Source organism: Argopecten irradians, chromosome 5 (genome assembly GCF_041381155.1).
Source record: "Argopecten irradians isolate NY chromosome 5, Ai_NY, whole genome shotgun sequence".
In the NCBI taxonomy this organism is placed as follows: Eukaryota; Metazoa; Mollusca; class Bivalvia; order Pectinida; family Pectinidae; genus Argopecten; species Argopecten irradians.
Genome location: NC_091138.1, coordinates 48,996,579 through 49,019,959, shown reverse-complemented (window position 1 = coordinate 49,019,959; position 23,381 = coordinate 48,996,579). Strand labels below are relative to the sequence as shown.

At 38.7% G+C, this 23,381-nt stretch overlaps 1 protein-coding gene across 1 annotated transcript; it reads left to right on the top strand.

The window, feature by feature from the left end:
• The first annotated feature begins 66 nt into the window (after positions 1-66).
• On the top strand, positions 67-12,430 carry LOC138324118 (RNA-binding protein with serine-rich domain 1-B-like). Its single transcript, XM_069269194.1, has 6 exons — positions 67-105; positions 1,702-1,815; positions 2,724-2,888; positions 5,849-6,087; positions 6,798-6,936; positions 11,326-12,430. Coding segments are annotated over exons 1-6 (762 nt in total). The 5' UTR covers positions 67-103; the 3' UTR covers positions 11,429-12,430.
• The last annotated feature ends 10,951 nt before the right edge of the window (positions 12,431-23,381 follow it).

The following is a 23,381-nucleotide window of genomic DNA, read 5'->3' as shown; positions in this document are numbered from 1 at the left end:
ATCGGACAGACGGCTAAATTATCGTCCAATCAAGGTTGATTTAACATCCGCTTCTATTTTGTTTTGGATAGACGCCTTTGCTAAGAAAGCAAAACAGGAAAATATGTAAGTTCAATCCATCGAAATACTCTTTAATCTTATTTTCTTCATATACTTAACCAGTTTAAGATTATCATATAATGTGATTGGAGTTAAGACAGAAACATATTTGATTAGATTCACAATTAAGTTTTACAAGAAACTGATCTGCCGGCGTCCCCTTTTTATAGCTGCGGTTTAGAATGTCTTATGTTTACATTTTGTATCCGCTGCTTAAGGGTTTATAAGGCTTTATGCTCGTCAGCGTATAAATTGACAATTAAATATGCAAAAAATGTGTTTTATCGGATTAAAAATCTGTCGATTTCAACGTTTCTAATTTATAAAAACATTATTGTTAAAAATCGATGGAACGTTACGTGGACGTTCTGTCAATAATAGGAGTTTGACAAGTTTCACTCTGTTATAATAATATACAAAGTCCTTTGTAATATATTCTGTACAAATTGGCGATCTCACGTAGACATGTACACTTGAAATGACGACCCTATGTGTCGTAACTAATGCAGAAACACATATACATATATAGGTTTCTGACTAATGTGAGCAATTTGGCTGATTAAAGGTTGTCATTTTCACTCTTTTTTTTCTTCCTAAAAGTAATATGAGACAAGGCTTTGTATGAGCAGAGCTACACATAAATATAGAATTCTTACCACATTTATATATATCGTATGATACAATAATTTTTCAGAGAATAATTTATTCAATTAGCTTTACATTGCCAGATATGGATTTATATATTGATCATGTTACACTGATGCACAGTATTTTCTGTCACATACGTATATTTCTGTAGTCTATTGGTATAATTTTTGTTCAAATTCTGACGATAAATGTTTTTGTGTCCAGCAATAATATCACTATATCCAATTCATCAACTGGAATGTTACTCGTTGGCCAGTCAGATACAAAATAAGGCAATAATTCAATTTGAAATGTTCATTTTGATTTCAGTCTAAGACGGAAAACTGAATTTCACCATTACCATGGATCAGAAATGAGAATTAAAACATAGTTGCCTTCTGTATTCACTGTAAATAGTGCCCCTCCCCCCTATAAGCTCCTCCCATGGTTTTTTTTGAATAGGAGTTGAATAGAAGTTGTATAAACAACCCCATTCCATCGAATTAAGGGGTCATGGTGGGCGAGTGGTTAACATGTATCAACATATAAACAGAAGCTTCTAGGCCGCGAGTTTGAATCCCATGTGGGGCAGTTGCGAGGTAATGACTGCTGTTGGTGGTTTTTCTCTCCGAGTACTCTGGCTTTCCTCCACCAACAAACCTGGCTCATCCTTATATGACCCTGGCTGAATAGGACATTAAACTTATAAAAGGCCCCATAGATTTTAATAACAAATGTTTTGGATGCATGCCTCCATAATAATGTGTCTCAAAGGTTAAAAGGCATAATACACATATATAAGTCGGGCTTTCTTTACACAATGATTATTTCAAAGTGTAAGGAGTACTGGATGGTATTGATCATACATTATGTGTAGTTGAGAAGTTCTACACTGCCTTTGGTTGTGAAGAGCTGGCTGAGGCTGCAATCTTATTAGTTTGGTGTGGTACTTAATCAAATAAAATCTCTTTCTAGGGTACGAAGTCAAAGTAAAAGCCGGGAGCGAAAGAAAAGTGGAGGTGAAAGGGGTCGAGACAAGCACAGGAAGGACTCCTCGTCTAGTAGTGACAGTGATTCTGACAGTAGCAGGTAATTAAGCCTATCAGGGATCACTGTAATTTACTAATGAGTGGTAAAAGAAAGGGCACTTTTGATTATAATAATGTGTAGTCTAGGTCTGTTATTTGATTATAATAATGTGTAGTCTAGGTCTGTTACTTTTCCAATCTTTATATTATTTAAAATTCTAAATCTTGAAATATTGATATTGCTTAAATTATGGAGATAAGCCGAAAACTACAATATGTGGGAGAGAGAACTGTATCGAGGCCCGTTTCCCGTTTCATTCAACATGCCAATGGGATTTAGGTGATAAATGGTGAATTCATAATAAGGAGGAAAAACTTGATCTGGGATAAATTCAGAAATTCTATGGATGTGTTTAATTCTGCATCAATGGAGGATTAATTCTCTTCGTATTCATTGTGTGGGATTTTTTCGTAATTTGGATTAAAAAATAATGGAATATTCAGGTAGGTTGTGTGTTGTGTGTTCAACATAATTTAAATGGGATTATGCCCGGAGACATACTCACCCGTAGTGTGTAACTCTCCCATGAGTTACCTTTTACTGTCTTATAAAGTGACTGTCTTCTATTAAAGTCACATATAAGACAGTAAAAGGTAACATATAGGACAGTTACAGATGACATCACAACTATGCTTTAACATGGTTTTCAACATAGCTATCAAGATATATTGATCATGAATAACATGAATATGTTGTTGCTCTGTTGAATAGTGAATATATGTTAAGTTTTCCTTTGTGTATTCAGTATTTAAAGGAAGAGGTTAGGGTGAAGAAGGGACAAGAAGAGAAAAAGAAAGCCCTATGTTCAATGTACTCTGATGGCTGATTAGGCTCTTAAAGCCAGTTTTGAATTGTTTTGAATATGTCTATTATCATTTGTGTAACGTATAATAACCATTTTTTGGCAGCTCATCAGGTTCCAGAAGGCGGTCCCGTTCATCGTCGAGTGACAGCAGTTCAAGCAGTAGTGGCAGTTCACGCAGCAGTTCGTCACAGTCCGGAAGTTCCAGCTCAAGTCGGTCATCTTCTAGTGATAGCAGTCCCCGGAGAAGACCCAAGCGCAAGGCTTCAGAGTTAGTAACTTTGTAAACTTTGTACAAACGCAAGATAAGTCTGTTGTAGGAGTCAGAAATCATAATATCAAAACATTTGAATTTGATGTGTGTCAGAGGGATAATGTATCATTTCTCAAAAAACTGTTCATGTGATATTTATCATTGTTGAAAGATATCCTTAAATCTCAGTTCATCCGTGAAAGATATCCTTAAATCTCAGTTCGTCCGTGTTTGGATGCATTATTGAATTTCTAAATCTTGATGCTATATTAGAAAAATAACATCATTACTATCCCCATGTCATGCATTGGTGGAGGATATTGAAATGGACTCTGGGCATGTGTCCATTCATCTAAGATGCTTTTCCAGGCTATAACTAACTTAGCTCCTTAAAACTTTTGAATGTATTAGTCTAGTGTCTAGACACCAGTTGTGACTTTTGCTACTGAATTCCATCCATTTTCAATGTTTTTTCGGTTTCCATGGAAACTTTTAAGCTCTGATCTAGAACAACACCCAATGTCTATCTAGGTAGACAATGAAATACACATTGATTCTACAACAAAATAAATAATAATTTATAATGCATTTATTTTGTGATTCGTTACTATGTGACTAAGTCCCCTTGATATAAAATAACGAAGAGACATGTGATCAGACAATGTGCCAAAACAACATTTTCTAAGGACATCCAGGCAAAACAAAAACAGCATGTGTCATCAATGTTTTATTAGTCACTCGTTAGTCAGTGTACTGTTGATTCAGCAAATAAGAAGATAATGCTAGCAGATAAATTTGTCAGACATGTTAACCTTTGGTGAGCAAAAAGAGGTAGATTTTTGACTCAAAAGCGGTAGCATTACATGCGGCATTTTTCGCGACGCGTCAGAGATATATATAAATATCAATAATATGCAAAATAATTACAAAAACATATTTTGTTAACAAATTATATGATTTAACTTTAATTATGACCATTGGCCTTGCATTGGTGGCTCATTTTGTATTTTTGAAATGTTAATTAAGGCTTACATTAAATTTAGAAGATGAAAAATGCCAATAAATACATTGTATACTTTTATTTCAATGCTATTTATCACCTTTTTCAATTATACATTTTGTCTATTTGTTTTGGGTTTTTTTTCACTTTTTTTTTTCTTTTTTAATATATACTGGACTCTTTTTCTTTTGATTTATGCAAGAAAAAATACAAATATTTGTTTCTAAAATTTACACCAATATTCTAGAGAAATAATCACCCTGAAAAAAGAAAAAAAAAATTGTGATATCCTGAAAAAATATACCAAAATCCGGCTCCTTATTGAATCCAAAATCCTTTATTAGAATCACCCCATTCCAAAATGGCGGCCATTACGATTGCAAAGTTTATGATTTTCAGCAGACACTGTATGCCTATTTTACATTGAAAACGTGAGTAAATCATTTCAATTATAAGTAGTGTTTGTTTTTGAAATGATGCTTACTAGTTTTAAGCACAAAATTTATTGAAAGGCCAGATGATTGTTTCCTTACGGTAGGCCTACGTAATACACATCGTTACACTCGGACACGGGAAATAGGCTAAGCAAGTGACACCACCAAGCCAAGGTGGAACTAGCCCCAGGCTGCTAATTAGCACCAGTGGGTGTTGGTCAGGGAGTGTTCACACCTCCTTTGTTTACTTAATTATGAAGCCAGTCCCCTACTCAGTCTGGTATGCATTTTGAAGCCACCATGGCAGCCCCAACCGACTATGAAAAATACAGAAATCGGAAGAAAAAAAATGAAGACGATGTTTTGCAGAAATCGGAATATTTGGATATTAAAGCGGTAGGCGGAATATCAGTCTCAAAAGCGGTAGACTTCCGCCAGAATCGGTAGGGTTAACATGTCTGAATTTGTTAACTGATAATTTAAAATATTAAACTTTTTTGTACTTGTTTCAATAAACAAAACATTGATTATACGTATGTTAGCAGAAATACACAGACATGTAAGTTCACTTCACGTGTCATTGTTTGTCAAATACAGAATCAAAAACATAAGTAGTATGTAGTTCATACCGACCCAAAGACCAGCAGTAATATATTTACTTTAGAAGCAAAACGAAATTAACTTTTACAAGTTTTGCGGTTTCTGTCTCCAAATATGGAAGGAATGTTGTAGATTACTACCGCATTGCATGTGGTTGACCTGTCACATGCAGTGTTCAGGTGTTCTTCAGATAAAGTTATGTGAATGTGATCGACCACATCACAAAATACATGTAGTTTAATTCGAAATTGGAAATTATCTCTCGTAGATTATTTCGACCCGCAAATACAGTGTGAGATTTACATCTAAGTTCTAACGCAGGGAACTCCCCAAACAGTATAAGAATTTTGCGTGATGACATCTTTGTTTACATCGGACCGCTTATACCATTGCTGATTGTCACGTGACAAGTCGCTTATTTAGATGAAAATCGCTTACACTCGAAGGCAGTACACGATATATTGTTACATTTACTAATTACAACGATAAACAAAACTTGATATATTTCATTGCATTAGTGGTTTGTAGTATGCGTCATGTAACCTCTGTATACATTGGACAAATTAGCAGGCGAGTAATTAATCAGAAACGACCTTTCATCAGCGTGTTTAGAATCCAGGATCCGTCTCAAAAACCATTAATTTGTAACTTACCGATAATCAGTCAAATGTCTATGTGCCCTTCTATGCACCAAAAGGGCGCAAAGTATGTTTTTTTGATGCGTCATTTATTCAACAAATGCCCGTAGGGCGCAGGTCGCGTGGCCTTCCCTATCACTGATTATTTTACACTTCAAAATTCTGGTAACCTTAATTTAAGCTGACTAAAAGTAAAACCAGTATTAGTCATTTTGAAAGTGCTCAGTCGACCTTGCCTATCATAGTGGTCATGTCTTGTAATTATCATAAGCTTGTGGTGATTATAGTATGTTTTCTCTATTTCAGATCTCCAAAAAGGAAGAAGCGGAGTCCATCTCCTATCAAACCAACTAAAGTACATGTTGGTCGATTAACACGCAATGTATCCAAAGACCACATCATGGAGATTTTTAGTGTATATGGACAAGTGAAACATATTGAAATGCCCATTGACAGAGTCCATGCCAGTTTCTCCAAGGGATTTGCATATGTGGAATACGATAATACAGCTGAAGCAGAAAAAGCTATCAAATATATGAATGGAGGTACTTGATGTGATATATTTAATATTTATCATTTGACCTAACTAAATTCTTGGCTCAGCCACATAGACGTCATTGACTTCTTTGGCAGATCTTCTCAGTTAGAACTCTAAATCTTGAAAGTCATCTCTGTTTCTTATCCTGTCAGGTTCAGAATGGAACCAAATATTTTGTACCAAATTCCAAATAACACACTATCTTTTTCCGCAACATATGTATGTGTCATTGTATGATATTCATTACAGTTTAAATATAGACAGTCATCTGATTAAGATTTAAGATTTTGAATTAGTGAGTTTTTTGTATGCCTGTATATCACTTAGGTGTACTTGAACATAACTTATTTGATATAAAGTGTCTATGCTACCTTTTAATAGATATTACTGTTGACTCGTATATTATTGTGTTATTTGTAAATTTTGGCATATTTTGAAGTGGCGAACTATGTTCTTCAAAATCATTACACATGCTGTGGGACAATTTTTGGGGAAGTAACTTGTACAATTCCAGATGATTCACTCTTCTACTTCCATGAACCTCAACTTAATGTACAGCAAAACCTTGATTTTGATCTAAATGGTATGATGTGAGAAAGTGTGGAGAAAATATGTATAGGACAGTTGTAAAACGTGCATTGATTATTGCTTGAATTTAGGTCTGAAAGATGTTTTATTACAAAGATGATGAATTACTGAGCTTTGCTTGTTGATTAGGTCAGATAGACGGACAGGAGATATCAGCTGCTGCAGTGTTAGCCCCGCGACCAATGAGAGTTAATAGAAGGTCTCCTCCACGAAGAGCTCCGATACGATGGAACAGACAATCACCTCCACGGTACAGAGATAGGAGAAGGTAGGTAACGTTTGGGCCAACAGTCAACAAATATCTGTTAAATGGGATTAATTACTGTAGCAACTTTCTTTTGAGTGTGTTGTACTTTTGTGAATTTTGCTATTTACGTAAATTTGCGAAAGTTTTTCTCTGCGAATTAATATCTACATCACTACTGTGATAGGGTTTATATTCAATTTCAAAAACTACGAATGTTAATCTTTTCAAGCGTGTTTCCAAAATGGAAATCGCGAAATTTAGTAAAAGTATAAGAAAATTGGTTACAGTATAGATGATAGAACGAATATACGTACCCGGCCTACTATACCTTTCGGCCGGGTACGAATTTGTCCCTATGTGTCGTAGTGGAGCACTGCCTCCGAAAATCACTTGGGCACAGTTTTCTATTTTTAGCTCACCTGGTCCAAAGGACCGAGGTGAGCTTATGGGATACCGCAGCGTCCGGCGTCCGGCGTCCGTCAACAATCGACTTCTTCGCCATAACCGCTGGTCGGATTTCAACAAATTTTGACTGGTAGCATCCTTATGGGCTACTAACTGAAAATTGTACAAATGATGGGGCTGACCCCCCGGGGGCCTGAGGGGCGGGGCCAAAAGAGGTCAATTTGGCTATTTCCATATAAACGACTTCTTCTTTGAAATCAAGCATGGGATAGCACCCATAATGCAATGGTAGCATCCTTATAGGGTGGGGATTCAAAATTGTACAAATGATGGGGCTGACCCCCCGGGGGCCTGAGGGGCGGGGTCAAATGGGGTCAATTTGGCTATTTCCATATAAACGACTTCTTCTCTGAAACTAAGCTTGAGATAGCACTCATAATGCAATTGTAGTAGTATCGTTATAGGGTGGGGATTCAAAATTGTACAAATGATGGGGCTGACCCCCGGGGGGCCTGAGGGGCGGGGTCAAAAGGGTCAATTTGGCTATTTCCATATAAACGACTTCTTCTCTGAAACCAAGCATGGGATAGCACCCATAATGCAATGGTAGCATCCTTATAGGGTGGGGATTCAAAATTATACAAATAATGGGGCTGACCCCCCGGGGGCCTGAGGGGCGGGGTCAAAAGGGGTTAATTTGGCTATTTTCATATAAATGACTTCTTCTCTGCATTTAAGCATGGTATAGCACCCATTATGCAATGGTAGCATCCTTATAGGGTGGGGATTCCAAATTGTGCAAATGATGGGGCTGACCCCCCGGGGGGCTCTGAGGGGCAGGGTCAAAAGGGGTCAATTTGGCTATTTCCATATAAACGACTTTTTCTCTGCAACTAAGCATGGTATAGCACCCTTAATGCAATGGTAGCATCCTTGTAGGCTGGGGATTCCAAATTGAGCAAATGATAGGGCTGACCCCCCGGGGGCCTGAGGGGCGGGTTCAAAAGGGTCATTTTGGCTATTTCCATATAAACGACTTCTTCTCTGCAACTAAGCATGTTATAACACCCATAATGCAATGGTAACATCCTTATGGTGTGGGGATTCAAAATTGTGCAAATGATAGGGCTGACCCCCCGGGGGCCTGAGGGGCGGGGTCAAAAGTGGTCAGTTTCCATATAAATGACTTTTTCTCTGCAACTTAACATGGGATTGCGCTCATAATGCAATGGTTACATCCTTATAGGGTTTGGATTCAAAATTTTGCAAATGATGGGGCTGACCCCTGGGGGCCTGAAGGGTGGGGTCAAAAGGGGTCAATTTGGCTATTTCCATATAAACGACTTCTTCTCTGCAACTACGAATGGAAGAGCACTTATAATGCAATGGTAGCATCCTAATAGGGTTGGGATTTGAAATTGTACAAATGATAGGGTTGACCCCCGGGGGCCTTAAACGGCAATAGATGCGAGGTCAAAAAGGTCAATTAGGCTACTATTTTCATATAAATTACTTTGTCTCTGAACCTATGTATTGGATAGCATATATGTACGGTATCAATAGCATCATTGTATGGTTGTGATTCAAAATTAAACTTTAGGAGTCAATTTTGCTTATTTTTCTAATTGTCGGAGTACTGTGATAATTACTAACAAAAAACCAGGTGAGCGATACAGGCCCTCTGGGCCTCTTGTTGTAGGTTTCCGATTATTTTATGCGTATGCATGCATTTACATATTATTTTTGTCCAAAACAAACATAACTACCATTCTTTATATCTACCGTACCGCTCACAAGACGTCAAATTCACAATTTGTGGACTTGCCGTATAAATTCCCTTCAGAAAGACCTTCATATGTATTATGTAAAAAAAATAATGCCTCGATGAGAATTTGATATTTTATGTGGTTCAGTTTTATTGCCGAGTAGGTAAGCGATATCAAACAAGTACGATATAATGCAAACAGACGTTTTTATAATGGTTTGCATATTCATTACTTTGCTCCATTAGTAGTAATAGGCACCAATTGTAGCTCTAAAGACGACATCATTTTTAGCTCACCTGGTCCGAAGGACCGAGGTGAGCCTATGGGATACCGCAGCGTCCGGTGTCCGGCCTCCGTCGTCCGTCAACTATCGACTTCTTCTCCATAACCGCTGGTCGGATTTCAACAAATTTTGACTGGTAGCATCCTTATGGGCTACTAACTGAAAATTGTACAAATGATGGGGCTGACCCCCCGGGGGCCTGAGGGGCGGGGCCAAAAGAGGTCAATTTGGCTATTTCCATATAAACGACTTCTTCTTTGAAATCAAGCATGGGATAGCACCCATAATGCAATGGTAGCATCCTTATAGTGTGGGGATTCAAAATTGTGCAAATGATAGGGCTGACCCCCCCGGGGGCTTGAGGGGCGGGGTCAAGAGGGGTCAATTTGGCTTTTTCCATATAAATGACTTCTTCTCTGCAACTAAGCGTGGTATAGCACCCAAAATACAATGGTAGCATCCTTATAGGGTGGGGATTCCAAATTGTGCAAATGATAGGGCTGACCCCCCGGGGGCCTGAGGGGTGGGGTCAAAAGTGGTCAATTTCCATATAAATGACTTTTTCTCTGCAACTTAACATGGGATTACGCTCATAATGCAATGGTTACATCCTTATAGGGTTTGGATTCAAAATTTTGCAAACGATGGGGCTGACCCCCCGGGGGCTTGAGGGGTGGGGTCAAAAGGGGTTAATTTAGCTATTTCCATAAAAACGACTTCTTCTTTGCAACTAAGAATGGAAGAGCACTTATAATGCAATGGTAGCATCCTTATAGGGTTGGGATTTGAAATTGTACAAATGATAGGGCTGACCCCCGGGGCCTTAGACGGCAATAGATGCGAGGTCAAAAAGGTCAATTAGGCTACTACTTTCATATAAATTACTTTGTCTCTGAACCTATGTATTGGATAGCATATTTGTATGGTATCAATAGCATCATTGTATGGTTGTGATTCAAAATTAAACTTTGGGAGTCAATTTTGCTTATTTTTCTAATTGTCAGAGTCTTGTGATAATTACTAACAAAAAACCAGGTGAGCGATACAGGCCCTCTGGGCCTCTTGTCTGTTTAAAAGTCTTTTGAGCTACAATATTGCAGCTATATAGATGAGAACATTGTAACTACAGCATCGTCTCGGTCCATTGTCTGTCTGTTAAAAATTCTTGTTAATGCTATTTCTCAGAAAGTACTGAAGGAATATGTCTAAAATTATAAATATGGCTTACCCTAAGTCCTTAGTTTTGGACCAATCAGGCAACAATAAGACTGTAACGTGAAGTTTACACTAGTTTCTAAATATGTTCAAATGAAGAGTGAAAAATAGAGAAAAAAACTTTCAATAAAACGACAATGATCATTCTTTGTCAAGATACATCTGGGTTTAGGATCTCTTGCCAATTTAACTCATTCACCCCTGAAGACACACTTAGACTCTTCTAAATCAAAAGGTTAGACCAGTCCATTATGAAATTTCAGGGGTAAATGAGTTTAATTTAATGAACTTTGTTTAACATGAGTAATAATTCCTGTCTATACTTTGATTGGTTATAGTTCTCATGGTATTTCTATCAGTTAGAAATAAAACCTTTAATTTTAATTTTTTCAAAAAATTCACATGACGCATAGGGAAAAAATTAACATCGAAGTTAGCACAACTAACAAGAGATCGAGATAGCATGGTGTATTCTGTCTTTGCATATTACAGAGTTATCTGCCTTTGTGGTAGGTATCGATTGTGACATCTTGTGTTTGTGAGCATATTGTCATACTTTTACGAGAAAACGGTCACAAAGTAATGACATCACAATGGAAACTTAACTGCAAGGAAGCTAACTCTTTAATGTCATAGACAGAATAGGGTTTCTTAAATCATAGATTCAAGCTTTGAAAATTGGTATGGAAAGTAACACATTGTATTCATAGATTTGAAATGCCTTGCCACTTACATTTTCAGGTCACCCCCGCAGAGACGGAGATCTCCTCCACCCCGTCGAAGGTCAAGGTCACCAGTTCGCAGGCGCCGTTACAGCCGATCAAGTTCAAGCTCATCAAGATGATTGACATTGTGAATGATTTATTAGGGACGAATGTGATGAATGTTGTGTGTGTTAAACACTGTGATCAGACAATGGAATTGGTGTAACATTTCACTGGTGAGAGTCTCATTTTAGGAATATTACACAAGTCATTTGAAAATGGAAGCAAGGAATGTGGTTAGTTAAAAGTGTGTCATAGAGACTGAATGATCAATTTTTGTCTTCAGGTGAAAAATATACCTTTTATAAGGAAAAAAAAACTTCAAAAAGTTTCTGTAAAAAAAGTGTTTCTGTAAACTTCCTCAATTTTACATGCATGTATAGCTAAGGGCAAACTTGACCTGAATAGAAAGAAATTGTTATCCTCTTGAACCAAGACAAGCAGTCCGTTTTGTCAGATCTTTATAAACAACGTGTCAAAAGTTATAACCAAATACAGTCAACACTCGTTCGATACCTATAAATTTTCACTATATATTCTAAGGAAACTCAAATACTCATCAAGCTCTTTCAATGATTCTGGCAACTTTGGAAAAATATTTTATTTAAATTGTGACAGATATTCTTAGACAGGAAAGATGGACACAATAGACAAAATACAGATAAGTCCTCGAATAAAGGGAGACAACTTGAGTGTAGTCTAGAATTATTTTGCTGCCATTAGCTACCAATATAGGAGAAATGAAAATAATTTGAAATCCTGATTTCTCTTAGAAATGTTGTATTTGTCATAATAATATAGCAATATCCAGGTAAGTGATACAGGCCACCTGGTCCTCTTAAACTTCTGGGTTGTTAGTATCAGACAAATATATTTTAGCTTAATAGTATGGTACCTGTACAATAGATCACTTACTTGGACAGTTTTATATGTGTATTGTCCCTGTACTGTTCAGGTCAACAGGCCCAATAGGGCCCTCATTTGTATGGATAAATGTTTTATTGGAAGGCAGTCATATTGAATTGGTTTGAATGCTTTTGTGTTATCATTTTAATATATTGTAAATAAATTCTCAAAAGATTTTTTATTATTATTAATTCTGTTTTGATGTTGATGGTGGACTATTCAAATCGCCTGTTGTCCATGATCTGTCCGTTCTTTCATCTGTCTTTAAGTCAGTCTGTCCTTAACAATTTTTATTGCTATTTTATTCTCGAACGCCTCAAAGTGAAAGTGTTGACTTCCCAAGAGTCTTTGCATAGTATTGAATTTTGAACCTGATTGGACCAGCCATATTTTTTCTCAGAAAGTACTAAAGGAAGAATCCTCAATTCTGACCTTTGGTTTGCAATTTTAATTTCATAGATTTGTATAAATGAGTCGACTTTTCAGCTTTTTGTTTGATTAGAATTTGAAGGTAATGGATTTTTGTTCATATTTATAGATTTCATAGGGGAAAGTAGAAAAAGGATGACTGGTGTTTGAAATTTTAAAGGTCTGGGTTGAGATTCCTGAGATCCCCATGGACCTCTTGTTTATGAGCTGCATTTCTGGTTTGTTTAGTTTTACGTCCTTTTAACAGCCAGGGTCATGTAAGGACGTGCCAGGTTTGTTGGAGGAAAGCCGGAGTACCCGGAGAAAAACCACCGGCCAGCGGTCAGTACCTGGCAACTGCCCCACATGGGATTTGAACCCGCATCCCAGAGGTGGAGGGGCTTGTGGTAATATGTCGAGACATCTTAACCACTCGGCCACCGCAGCCTTTCTGAAACTTTTTAGATCACCAAAGTCTTAGATAACCTATTGTAGTCGCCTTATATGCAATTTTGTGTCATTCATGGCCTGTCACAAATGCTACGTTTAAAACATCAACTTGATGTTGGTAGCATGTTTTGTTGAATGGTCTTGAATCTCATTCAATGTTGCTTGGGTCATATAGGCTAAAATCTTAAATTCCTGTCATTACTAGTAACTCAATCAGCCCTGAAACACAAATTTAGGCTTTTCGTAATTACTGACTAGGTCAGTCCATTATGAAATTTCAGGGGTGAATGGGTTAAGAAAGGGTTTTAGGACCTTATATTGAGTGCTAGTATGAAGGGCTACCAGGTTGTTCAAATAAATGACCTTGACCTTAATTCAAGGTCATATAGGCTAAATTCTTAACGTTCTGGCATCAAAGAAGTGTTTTAGGACCTGATATAGAATATGTGAGGATAAAGGTCTAGCAGATTGTTTCAGTTAATAACTCTTGACCTTTAAGGCCGTTTATCATATAAGCTGAAATCTTTACAGCGCCGTTACAATAAGTGTTCCTGTTTACATTCATTCACTCGATAGACACGTTGGCTGGTAGCTGATCTAGTAGGCTGGTAACTGATGCAGTAGATTAGATTTTACTTGGCATGTAACGAAGGCATGGATTGACTGAAGCATCAGCAGCCCCACTGATTGCCCCCCGGTATGTGTCATAGCTGTGTTTTATCGGAATATATTTTGACAAGACACGATGGTCGGTCATACATTGTACCCAATTTGGTTTCCCACACCTTGCGGTAAAGTTATAATTAGTCAGAAGCAGGTGATTTCTTTTCCGTACAATTTCTGACTGACTTTTCCGCTACAACAGTAGCTCTTTCCATAAGTACTTCACTGATTAGCGCTGATTCAGAGTCTATACATGAGGTAATTAAAATGTATTTGTGTGATCTTTTTTCATTATGAAGCTTAGGATGCTGATCATTTCAAAGCTCAGGCAATCCATTTGTAAAATATTTTAAGTCTTTTTTTTTTTCTTTTTTTTTCTTCACGTCTTTAACCTGTGGGCGGACACAAGCTTCAAACATCGCTTTTTTTTACTTTCATAGCAAGTCTTAAACAGTTGATAAATTAATCAGTTACCGTACCATATATATTTTAATGTTGAAGGGATGTAAAGTAACAATATGCACAAGGGAGTATGGTTTAATATATGATCGGGAGCTTTTGTATGCGTGTACTTTTCAATTGATGCATAAAATACATTATTTGATGCTTCTAAGTAATTTAATGTTTTTCATTATGAATGCTGTGAATGCACAATTTGCTAAATGAAATTCTTATTTGCTAAAGAGAAAAAATCTATTTTCGCAACTTTTGCTAAGCAAACTGGAAGGTAGTGTGAGCCCAGCATTTTATGTTATGTACTGCCTACTGGTACAACACATGCTTCTGATCTTGGTAATCGCCGACAGACATTTCCGACTGTTTAGCTTCGCCCCTACATTGAAGCGACAGCCAATGAGAGCCGCGCATACACAGCTTATTGAATGTCGTTGGCAAACTGACTAGCTACCATGCAACCTGACTAGCTACCAATCAACTGAACCACCCACTAGACTGGCCGTCACACGTACGCTTATTGTAACGGCGTTGTAATAGGTCCAGCGGTCTAGGGCCATTCAAGGAATCTCCTGCATGCAATATGTTGCATTGTGAATGCTGTTATGTTATGTGATGCTGTGGTATATTCGTGTGGTGTATTCTTGTAATAGTGAGACTATTCTTAATATCTACTTTACCAATCCTAAGACGTCAAATTCATAATCTGTAGACTTGGCGTATAATTAATATCTACTTTACCAATCCTAAGACGTCAAATTCATAATCTGTAGACTTGGCGTATAATTTTTTTTGAAAAGACCATCATATATTTATATTTGAAAGAAGTTAGATAAAATGCATACAAACGTTTTAATACAAATGTAATGGTTTGCATAATCATTACTTTACTCGCTTAGCAGTAATAGGCACCAATTGTAGCTATAAAGACAACATCATTATCTGTCTAAAAGTCTTCTGAGCTACATTGTTGCAGCTTGTCTGTAATGTATACAGGCTGGAGTTTCCTCCCTTACCCTGCCATTCTATACGACAAATTCAACAGAAAGTAAACATCAGAATCATTGTTGACAACATTTTTTTTTTCTGATGTGGAAAAGATCGTACGATATGGACTATATATACCAGTGATGCTACTTGAGGATTGTTGTATTGAAATGCAAAGTAAGTCATTTACAACAAAGGTTTGAAACAACAAAAGGACTGTTGCAAGTAACCATTGACGGATGGCAACGAGCTCCACATATGGTTCTGGTATACATTACGCGGATTTAATCAGTAAACAGGAACTGACCAATCTGATAACCCGGGTTGGATGAAAACTAAAGACACCATACCACTATGACGACTGGAAGGTTGGTTGTTCCTGCTTCGTTCCTGCTTCTGTAAGGCGACCGGAAGGTCGGTCGTTCCTGCTTCTGTAAGACGACCGGAAGGTTGGTCGTTCCTGCTTCTGTAAGACGTCTGGAAGTTTGGTCGTTCCTGCTTCTGTAAGACGACCGGAAGTCCGGAAGGTCGAAGGTCGGTCGTTCCTGCTTCTGTAAGACGTCTGGAAGTTCGGTCGTTCCTGCTTCTGTAAGACGACCGGAAGGTCGGTCGTTCCTGCTTCTGTAAGACGACGAAGGTCGGTGTTCTTAACGAAGTCGGTCGTTCCTGCTTCTGTAAGACGACCGGAAGGTCGGTCGTTCCTGCTTCTGTAAGACGACTGGAAGTCGTCGTTCCTGCTTCTGTAAGACGCCTGGAAGGTCGGTCGTTCCTGCTTCTGTAAGACGACGGAAGGTCGGTCGTTCCTGCTTCTGTAAGGCTGAGCGGTCATTCCTGCTTCTGTAAGACGACGGGAAGGTCGGTCGTTCCTGCTTCTGTAAGACGACTGGAAGGTCGGTCGTTCCTGCTTCTGTAAGACACTGGAAGGTCGGTCGTTCTGTTAGAGAGTCGGTCGTTCCTGCTCTGTAAGACGACGGAAGGTCGGTCGTTCCTGCTTCTGTAAGACGACCGGAAGGTCGGTCGTTCCTGCTTCTGTAAGACGACTGGAAGGTCGGTCGTTCCTGCTTCTGTAAGACGACGGGAAGGTCGGTCGTTCCTGCTTCTGTAAGACCACTGGAAGGTCGGTCGTTCCTGCTTCTGTAAGACGACCGAAGGTCGGTCGTTCCTGCTTCTGTAAGACGACCGAAAGGTCGGTCGTTCCTGCTTCTGTAAGACGACTGGAAGGTCGGTCGTTCCTGCTTCTGTAAGACGACGGGAAGGTCGGTCGTTCCTGCTTCTGTAAGACGACCGGAAGGTCGGTCATTCCTGCTTCTGTAAGACCACTGGAAGGTCGGTCGTTCCTGCTTCTGTTAGACGACCGGCAGGTCGTTCGTTCCTGCTTCTGTAAGACGTCTGGAAGTTCGGTCGTTCCTGCTTCTGTAAGACGACTGGAAGGTCGGTCGTTCCTGCTTCTGTAAGACGACTGGAAGGTCGGTCGTTCCTGCTTCTGTAAGACGTCTGGAAGGTCGGTCGTTCCTGCTTCTGTAAGACGACCGGAAGGTCGGTCGTTCCTGCTTCTGTAAGACGACTGGAAGGTCGGTCGTTCCTGCTTCTGTAAGACGACCGGAAGGTCGGTCGTTCCTGCTTCTGTAAGACGACTGGAAGGTCGGTCGTTCCTGCTTCTGTAAGACGACCGGAAGGTCGGTCGTTCCTGCTTCTGTAAGACGACCGGAAGGTCGGTCGTTCCTGCTTCTGTAAGACGTCTGGAAGGTCGGTCGTTCCTGCTTCTGTAAGACGACCGGAAGGTCGGTCGTTCCTGCTTCTGTAAGACGACCGGAAGGTCGGTCGTTCCTGCTTCTGTAAGACGACTGGAAGGTCGGTCGTTCCTGCTTCTGTAAGACGACCGGAAGGTCGGTCGTTCCTGCTTCTGTAAGACGACTGGAAGGTCGGTCGTTCCTGCTTCTGTAAGACGACCGGAAGGTCGGTCGTTCCTGCTTCTGTAAGACGTCTGGAAGGTCGGTCGTTCCTGCTTCTGTTAGACGACCGGCAGGTCGTTCGTTCCTGCTTCTGTAAGACGTCTGGAAGTTCGGTCGTTCCTGCCCCTGTAGGTCGGTCATTCCTGTTTCTGTAAGACAACGGGAAGGTCGGTCGTTCCTGCTTCTGTAAGACGACTGGAAGGTCGGTCGTCATTCCTGCTTCTATAAGACATCCGGAAGGTCGGTCGTTACTGCTTCTGTAAGATGTCTGGAAGGTCGTTCCTGTCGTTCCTGCTTCTGTAAGACGACCGGAAGGTCGGTCGTTCCTGCTTCTGTAAGACGACCGGAAGGTCGGTCGTTCCTGCTTCTGTAAGACGACCGGAAGGTCGGTCGTTCCTGCTTCTGTAAGACGACTGGAAGGTCGGTCGTTCCTGCTTCTGTAAGACGACCGGAAGGTCGGTCGTTCCTGCTTCTGTAAGACGACTGGAAGGTCGGTCGTTCCTGCTTCTGTTAGACAACCGAAAGGTCGGTCGTTCCTGCTTCTGTAAGACGACGGAAGGTCGGTCGTTCCTGCTTCTGTAAGACGACTTGAAGGTCGGTCGTTCCTGCTTCTGTAAGAAGACGGAAAGGTCGGTCGTTGCTTCTGTAAGACCACTGGAAGGTTGGTCGTTCCTGCTTCTGTTAGACGACCGGAAGGTCGTTCGTTCCTGCTTCTGAAAGACAACCGGAAGGTCGGTCGTTCCTGCTTCTGTAAGACGACAGAAGGTCGGTCATTCCTGCTTCTGTAAGACGACAGAAGGTCGGTCGTTCCTGCTTCTGTAGGACCACTGAAAGGCCGGTCATTCCTGCTTCTGTTAGACGTCCGGAAGGTCAATCGTTCCTGCTTCTGTAAGACGACCGGAAGGTCGGTCGTTCCTGCTTCTGTAAGACGTCCGGAGGTCGTTCGTTCCTGCTTCTGTAGACTACTGGAAGGTCGGTCGTTCCTACTTCTGTAAGACGGCGGAGATCGCTACAACCAGTAACAAAGAATTCAATCAAGGTGCAAGTATTGATTGATGATTATTTAACCAGTGATCAATTTTGCATAAACTTCGTAAATTGACAAGGTCTTCCTGTATCACGGCTGTGGAGAAAAATTCAGAAAGAACGTAATTGTTCCAACATAGTAGAAAAGAGAATTGGAAGTAAGCATCAATTGGAATCGAAACCGTTTCGCGGCGAAAAGACGAAATTTAAATTTGTTAATTTTCGTCTTTTCGTCCGAAAAGACGAAATTTAAAGTATGTTAATTGTCGGTTTTTTTCGACCCAAAAATACGAAATTTAAGGTTTGTTAATTTTCTTCTTTTCGCCCCGAAGGCGAAAAGACGAAAATTAAAGGCGTTAATTAACGTGCATCACTTTCGTCTTTTCGTGTTTGACTTTTCGTCTTTTCGCGGCGTAAAGACGAAATTTAAATTGGTTAATTTTCGTCTTTTCGGGGCGAAAAGACAAAATCAACATATTTAATTTTCGTCTTAAATTTACGTTACAATGGCCGACAACGGTCGTCACCTCGTACACGGATATTAGAAAAATGTGTGCCTGAAAAATGTGTACCATGTCACCTCGTACACGCAAATTAGAAAATGTGTACATGAAAAATGTGTACCGTGACAAATCATATACCATAACCTCCGAAGGCCTACGCTGCGTTTGTAATATATTTTTCCTAAATGTGTGTGTGTGAGTGAAAGATAAGCTTTTGAAATAAAAGTGTTGATCTATATGGCTCATTCTGAACCTGAGCTTCCGACATACTAATAGGCCATGGGCTAGGAGGGTCCCACATGCACCCCCCCCCCCCCCCCCCAAACCTCCGAACCAATATTTTTCTGAACCCTTATGACCCACTGATCACAAATCCAAATGTTAACATTGCATAAGTTGGGATGAACTTCCGGTTATGACGTCATCAAGATGGCCGCCATCTCGAATTTCACTAAAAATTGAAAAATAGTCATAACATTAACATTTTTCAACCGAAGTAGACAAATGAGGTATCAAAATGACCACAATAGAACAACAAATACATATCAGGACCAAAAAATCCAATATATGTAGTGATTTCTACGCAGGAAATGAAAAAATCGGATTTAAAGCTCAAAAATGGTGATTTTTCAGCAAATTTTTCATATTTTGTTTGACGCAGCAAAAATGTTTCCCAACAACAATCTATTATTTCAAAAAAGTTTTTTGACCACTTATCAATCAGTTTAAACAACAACAACAACAAAAACCAATGTTAACATTGTATAGGTTCCGGTTATGACGTCATCAAGATGGCCACCATCTCGAATTTCACTTAAAATGAAGAATAGTCATAACACTGATATTTTTCAACTAAAGTAGACAAATGTGGTATCAAAATGACCACAATAGAACGACAAATACATATCAGGACCAAATAATCCAATATGTGTAGTGATTTGTACGGAAAAAATAAAAAAATAAGCTTTTAAGCTCAAAAATGGTGATTTTTCAGCAAATTTTTCATACTTGGCTTGACGCAGCAGAAATGTTTCCCAACAACAAATTATTACTCGTATTCAGTTATTTAAACTCCTATCAATCAGTAAAAACAAAAACAACAATATATAGAAATGCAAAAAAAAAGAATTATTGTTATACCCTCAATTTTGTAGATTAGCAGCGTCTCAAAAATAACACAACACCTACTGACAAATGTAACCTAAGCTAAGCCTGTGTTTCCGTTAATATCATTAACGGTTCCCAAAGCGTTTGTGTCTTCGAAAATGAGCACATTCAATGTTTATTTCCTATGCATAGCATAAGCAAAATGTCAGATGGTTACTACAATGTCACTAATATGTCTTTCACTGGTTCTCAATGATAACCATTATCATTGTGCGTGCTTTCTCGCCTCACTGACCTATCCATTGAAGAGACACGGCATATCTGGTAGCTGGTACATGCAGTCCGAATCAGAGTACTCGAGATATCAGTATCCAATTCGTCGAAAGCCAGATCGACGTCTTCGATGTCGATGAGCTCATGTGACACTGCATTACCAGTGTTTTTTCTAGCCTTTTATGACCCATCCACGGCCAGAGTTCATATCAGGAACAACAGGTTCAGGGATGTGGGATCTCTTTCAGATTCTAACATATCGTACGTATATGCTGTTTCAGACTTCTCCGGCATAATGGAAATTACACCAGATGCACATTCTTCCAATGGTGGATTGGTTCTCCTTAGCACATAACTCCATAATTCGTATGAAGAATCTTGTGGACCCTCGTGCAACCATAAATGACACAGGTGATATCATCGAGGTCATTAATGAGGGCATAAATGTTAAATGTTTTTCATTGGTCTGACTTCTCCCACTCCCTTGAAGGTGCTGGTTGTGTCACATCTGGTGTATGCGCAAAGAGACCTTTGAAGACTCTCCAGTAGAGAGTTCTCCAAAGTGCTTTCCAGACTTGGCAAAGAGTGAAACTTCACTGCAGACCTCATTTATGACCTCAAAGAATCCACCTGTGCCACTTATGGTCACTGAGGTTCACAAGAATGAGGAATTGTGCTTCATACGAATTAAGGAGAACCAACTTAATCCTCCGCAGAATGTTGATCTGGTGTCTTTTCCATTATGCCAGGGAAGTCTGGAACATCATATACGATATGTGAATCTAGGTGAAACTACGTTGGAAAAAGGAAGAGCTCCCACATCCCTGAAGCCGATGTTTCTGATCTTAACTCTGACCATGGATAGTTGATAAGTTAGAACCACGATGGTAACCCGGTAATGTAATGTCACATCAGGTCACCGAGGTCGAAGACGACACTCTGGCGAGAAAGCACGCACAACGAAAATGATTACCATTAAGAAATATGTGACACTGCAGTAACCATCTTATATTTCCTTGCGTTATACACAGGAAATAAACAATGGATGTGCTCATTCTAAAAGACACAATATGTTTAGAAAAGTGTCATGGTATTTACGGAACTTTAATTTGATACCCTATAGCTATTAGTTAGCGTTTTGCTATAATAATTCAGTTTGAGAGGCTACTAGTCTACAAAATTTCGAATATGAAAATGGATTATTTTGAAGTCCCACTTAGATATTCAGCCAACTTTAAATTCAAATTTGTTAAGATATAAATCGTCAATAGCCAATGTTATATTCAGGAAATTCCAAGACACCAGGAAAATGTAGTGTTAGCGGTTTGGAAAAAATAATCATATGCCGCATCCGGTGATGTTTTCTAAACCAAATGATGGTATAAAAATTTTCTTTTGCATTTCTATATATTTTTGTTGTTGTTGTTTTAACCGATTGATAAGAGGTCAAATAACTGATTGTGAATAATAATTTGTTGTTGGGAAACAATTTTGCTGCGTCAAGCCAAATATGAAAAAATGCTGAAAATTACTATTTTTGAGCTGAAAATATTTTTTTCATTTCCTGCGTTCAAATCACAACATATATTGGATTATTTGGTCCTGATATGTATTTGTTGTTCTATTGTGGTCCTTTTGATGCCTCATTTGTCTACTTCAGTTGAAAAATGTCAATGTTTTGACTATTATTCATTTTTCAGTGAAATTCGAGATGGTGGCCATCTTGATGACGTCATAACCGGAACTTACACGATGTTAACATTGGTTTTGGTTGTTTTCGTTGCTTACACCGATTGATAAGTGGTCAAAAAACCTATTAGAAATAATAGATTGCTGTTGGGAAACATTTTTGCTGCGTCAAACAAAATATGAAAAATTTGCTGAAAAATCACCATTTTTGAGCTTTAAATCCGATTTTTTAATTTCCTGCGTAGAAATCACTACATATATTGTTTTTTTTTTTTTGTCCTGATATGTATTTGTTGTTCTATCGTGGTCATTTTGATACCTCATTTGTCTACTTCGGTTGAAAAATGTTAATGTTATGACTATTTTTCAATTTTTAGTGAAATTCGAGATGGCGGCCATCTTGATGACGTCATAACCGGAAGTTCATCCCAACTTATGCAATGTTAACATTTGGATTTGTGATCAGTGGGTCATAAGGGTTCAGAAAAATATTGGTTCGGAGGTTTGGGGGGGTGCATGTGGGACCCTCCTAGCCCATGGCCTATAACACATTGAAAGATTAACTTGTCTATGTTATAGAGATATAACACAAACATCTAAGTGTACTCTAAATAAACCGCGAAGCGGCTTATGATTAGAATACACTCAGATATATTTGTGTTATATCTCCATAAAATAAAAAAAAAATCAAATTAATCCTTATAATTAGAAAACGATCTATGTTTAATTCCAAATTTATTTTGAGACTGTTTATGAAATCATTACACCATTTTCTCAACCAGAAGCGACTCACAGCTCTACATCCTAACTTCTAAGCGAACAAATTCGATGTAAATCTATGTCGGAGTGTATCTGACAATGCGCTAACAACCCTCTGGTTATAGACAATCGAAGGCAGGGTGCGTTTCAGAGAGGCCCTGGGACAGCGGGTTGGAAACGGTATAACCTATGACCATCCTGGGAATGAAATCTATAGGCCTAATTCAAGTTATCCCTTCTTCGGACTTATTAACTTTAAGGACGTTCCAACAGCTAAGCTAAATTTTGATTTGACCAAAACAATTAGCAGTGTTTTACCATGTGACAGAGTGATTTAGAAAAAGACTGTTGAATGCTATTTAAATAATAAAGTTATTAGATCTATACAAAATATCCATATTTTTTTAAATTGAAAATCGATCGGTTATTCTGATTAATCGATATTCAATTTTCACCCTATTCCCATTACAGTAAATAGTGTCACTTCGGTTCGATTTAATAAATGAAATTTGAGTGTTTTATACCTAATAACTATCGGCTAACTCGAGATTTTCTGTAGCATTTGTGTGCAAATAATACCATTCACTGTTTGTGAAGATAGTGTTGTACATATATTTCCCACTTTATTTTTATTTCTGCACTCATACTTACAAATATTTCAATTTGAAACAGCAAAATCATTCAGCTTCCACTAAGAAAACATTTCTCAAGAAGACGTTCAGATGTGTGTTTTTCAAACAACGACCCCAGAAATGAATCATTAAAACGTTTGATATATTGGTGTTTATATATAAAGAAATGACCACATAATATATTCGTGTATGCACATAATATAAAGACAAAACCACATCATATAA

Bases quoted from the DNA above. Each gene is read 5' to 3' on its own strand.
- LOC138324118 (XM_069269194.1), top strand. The intron at 2,889-5,848 runs GTTAGTAACTTT...TCTCTATTTCAG, and splicing joins CCCAAGCGCAAGGCTTCAGA to ATCTCCAAAAAGGAAGAAGC. The intron at 6,088-6,797 runs GTACTTGATGTG...CTTGTTGATTAG, and splicing joins TATCAAATATATGAATGGAG to GTCAGATAGACGGACAGGAG.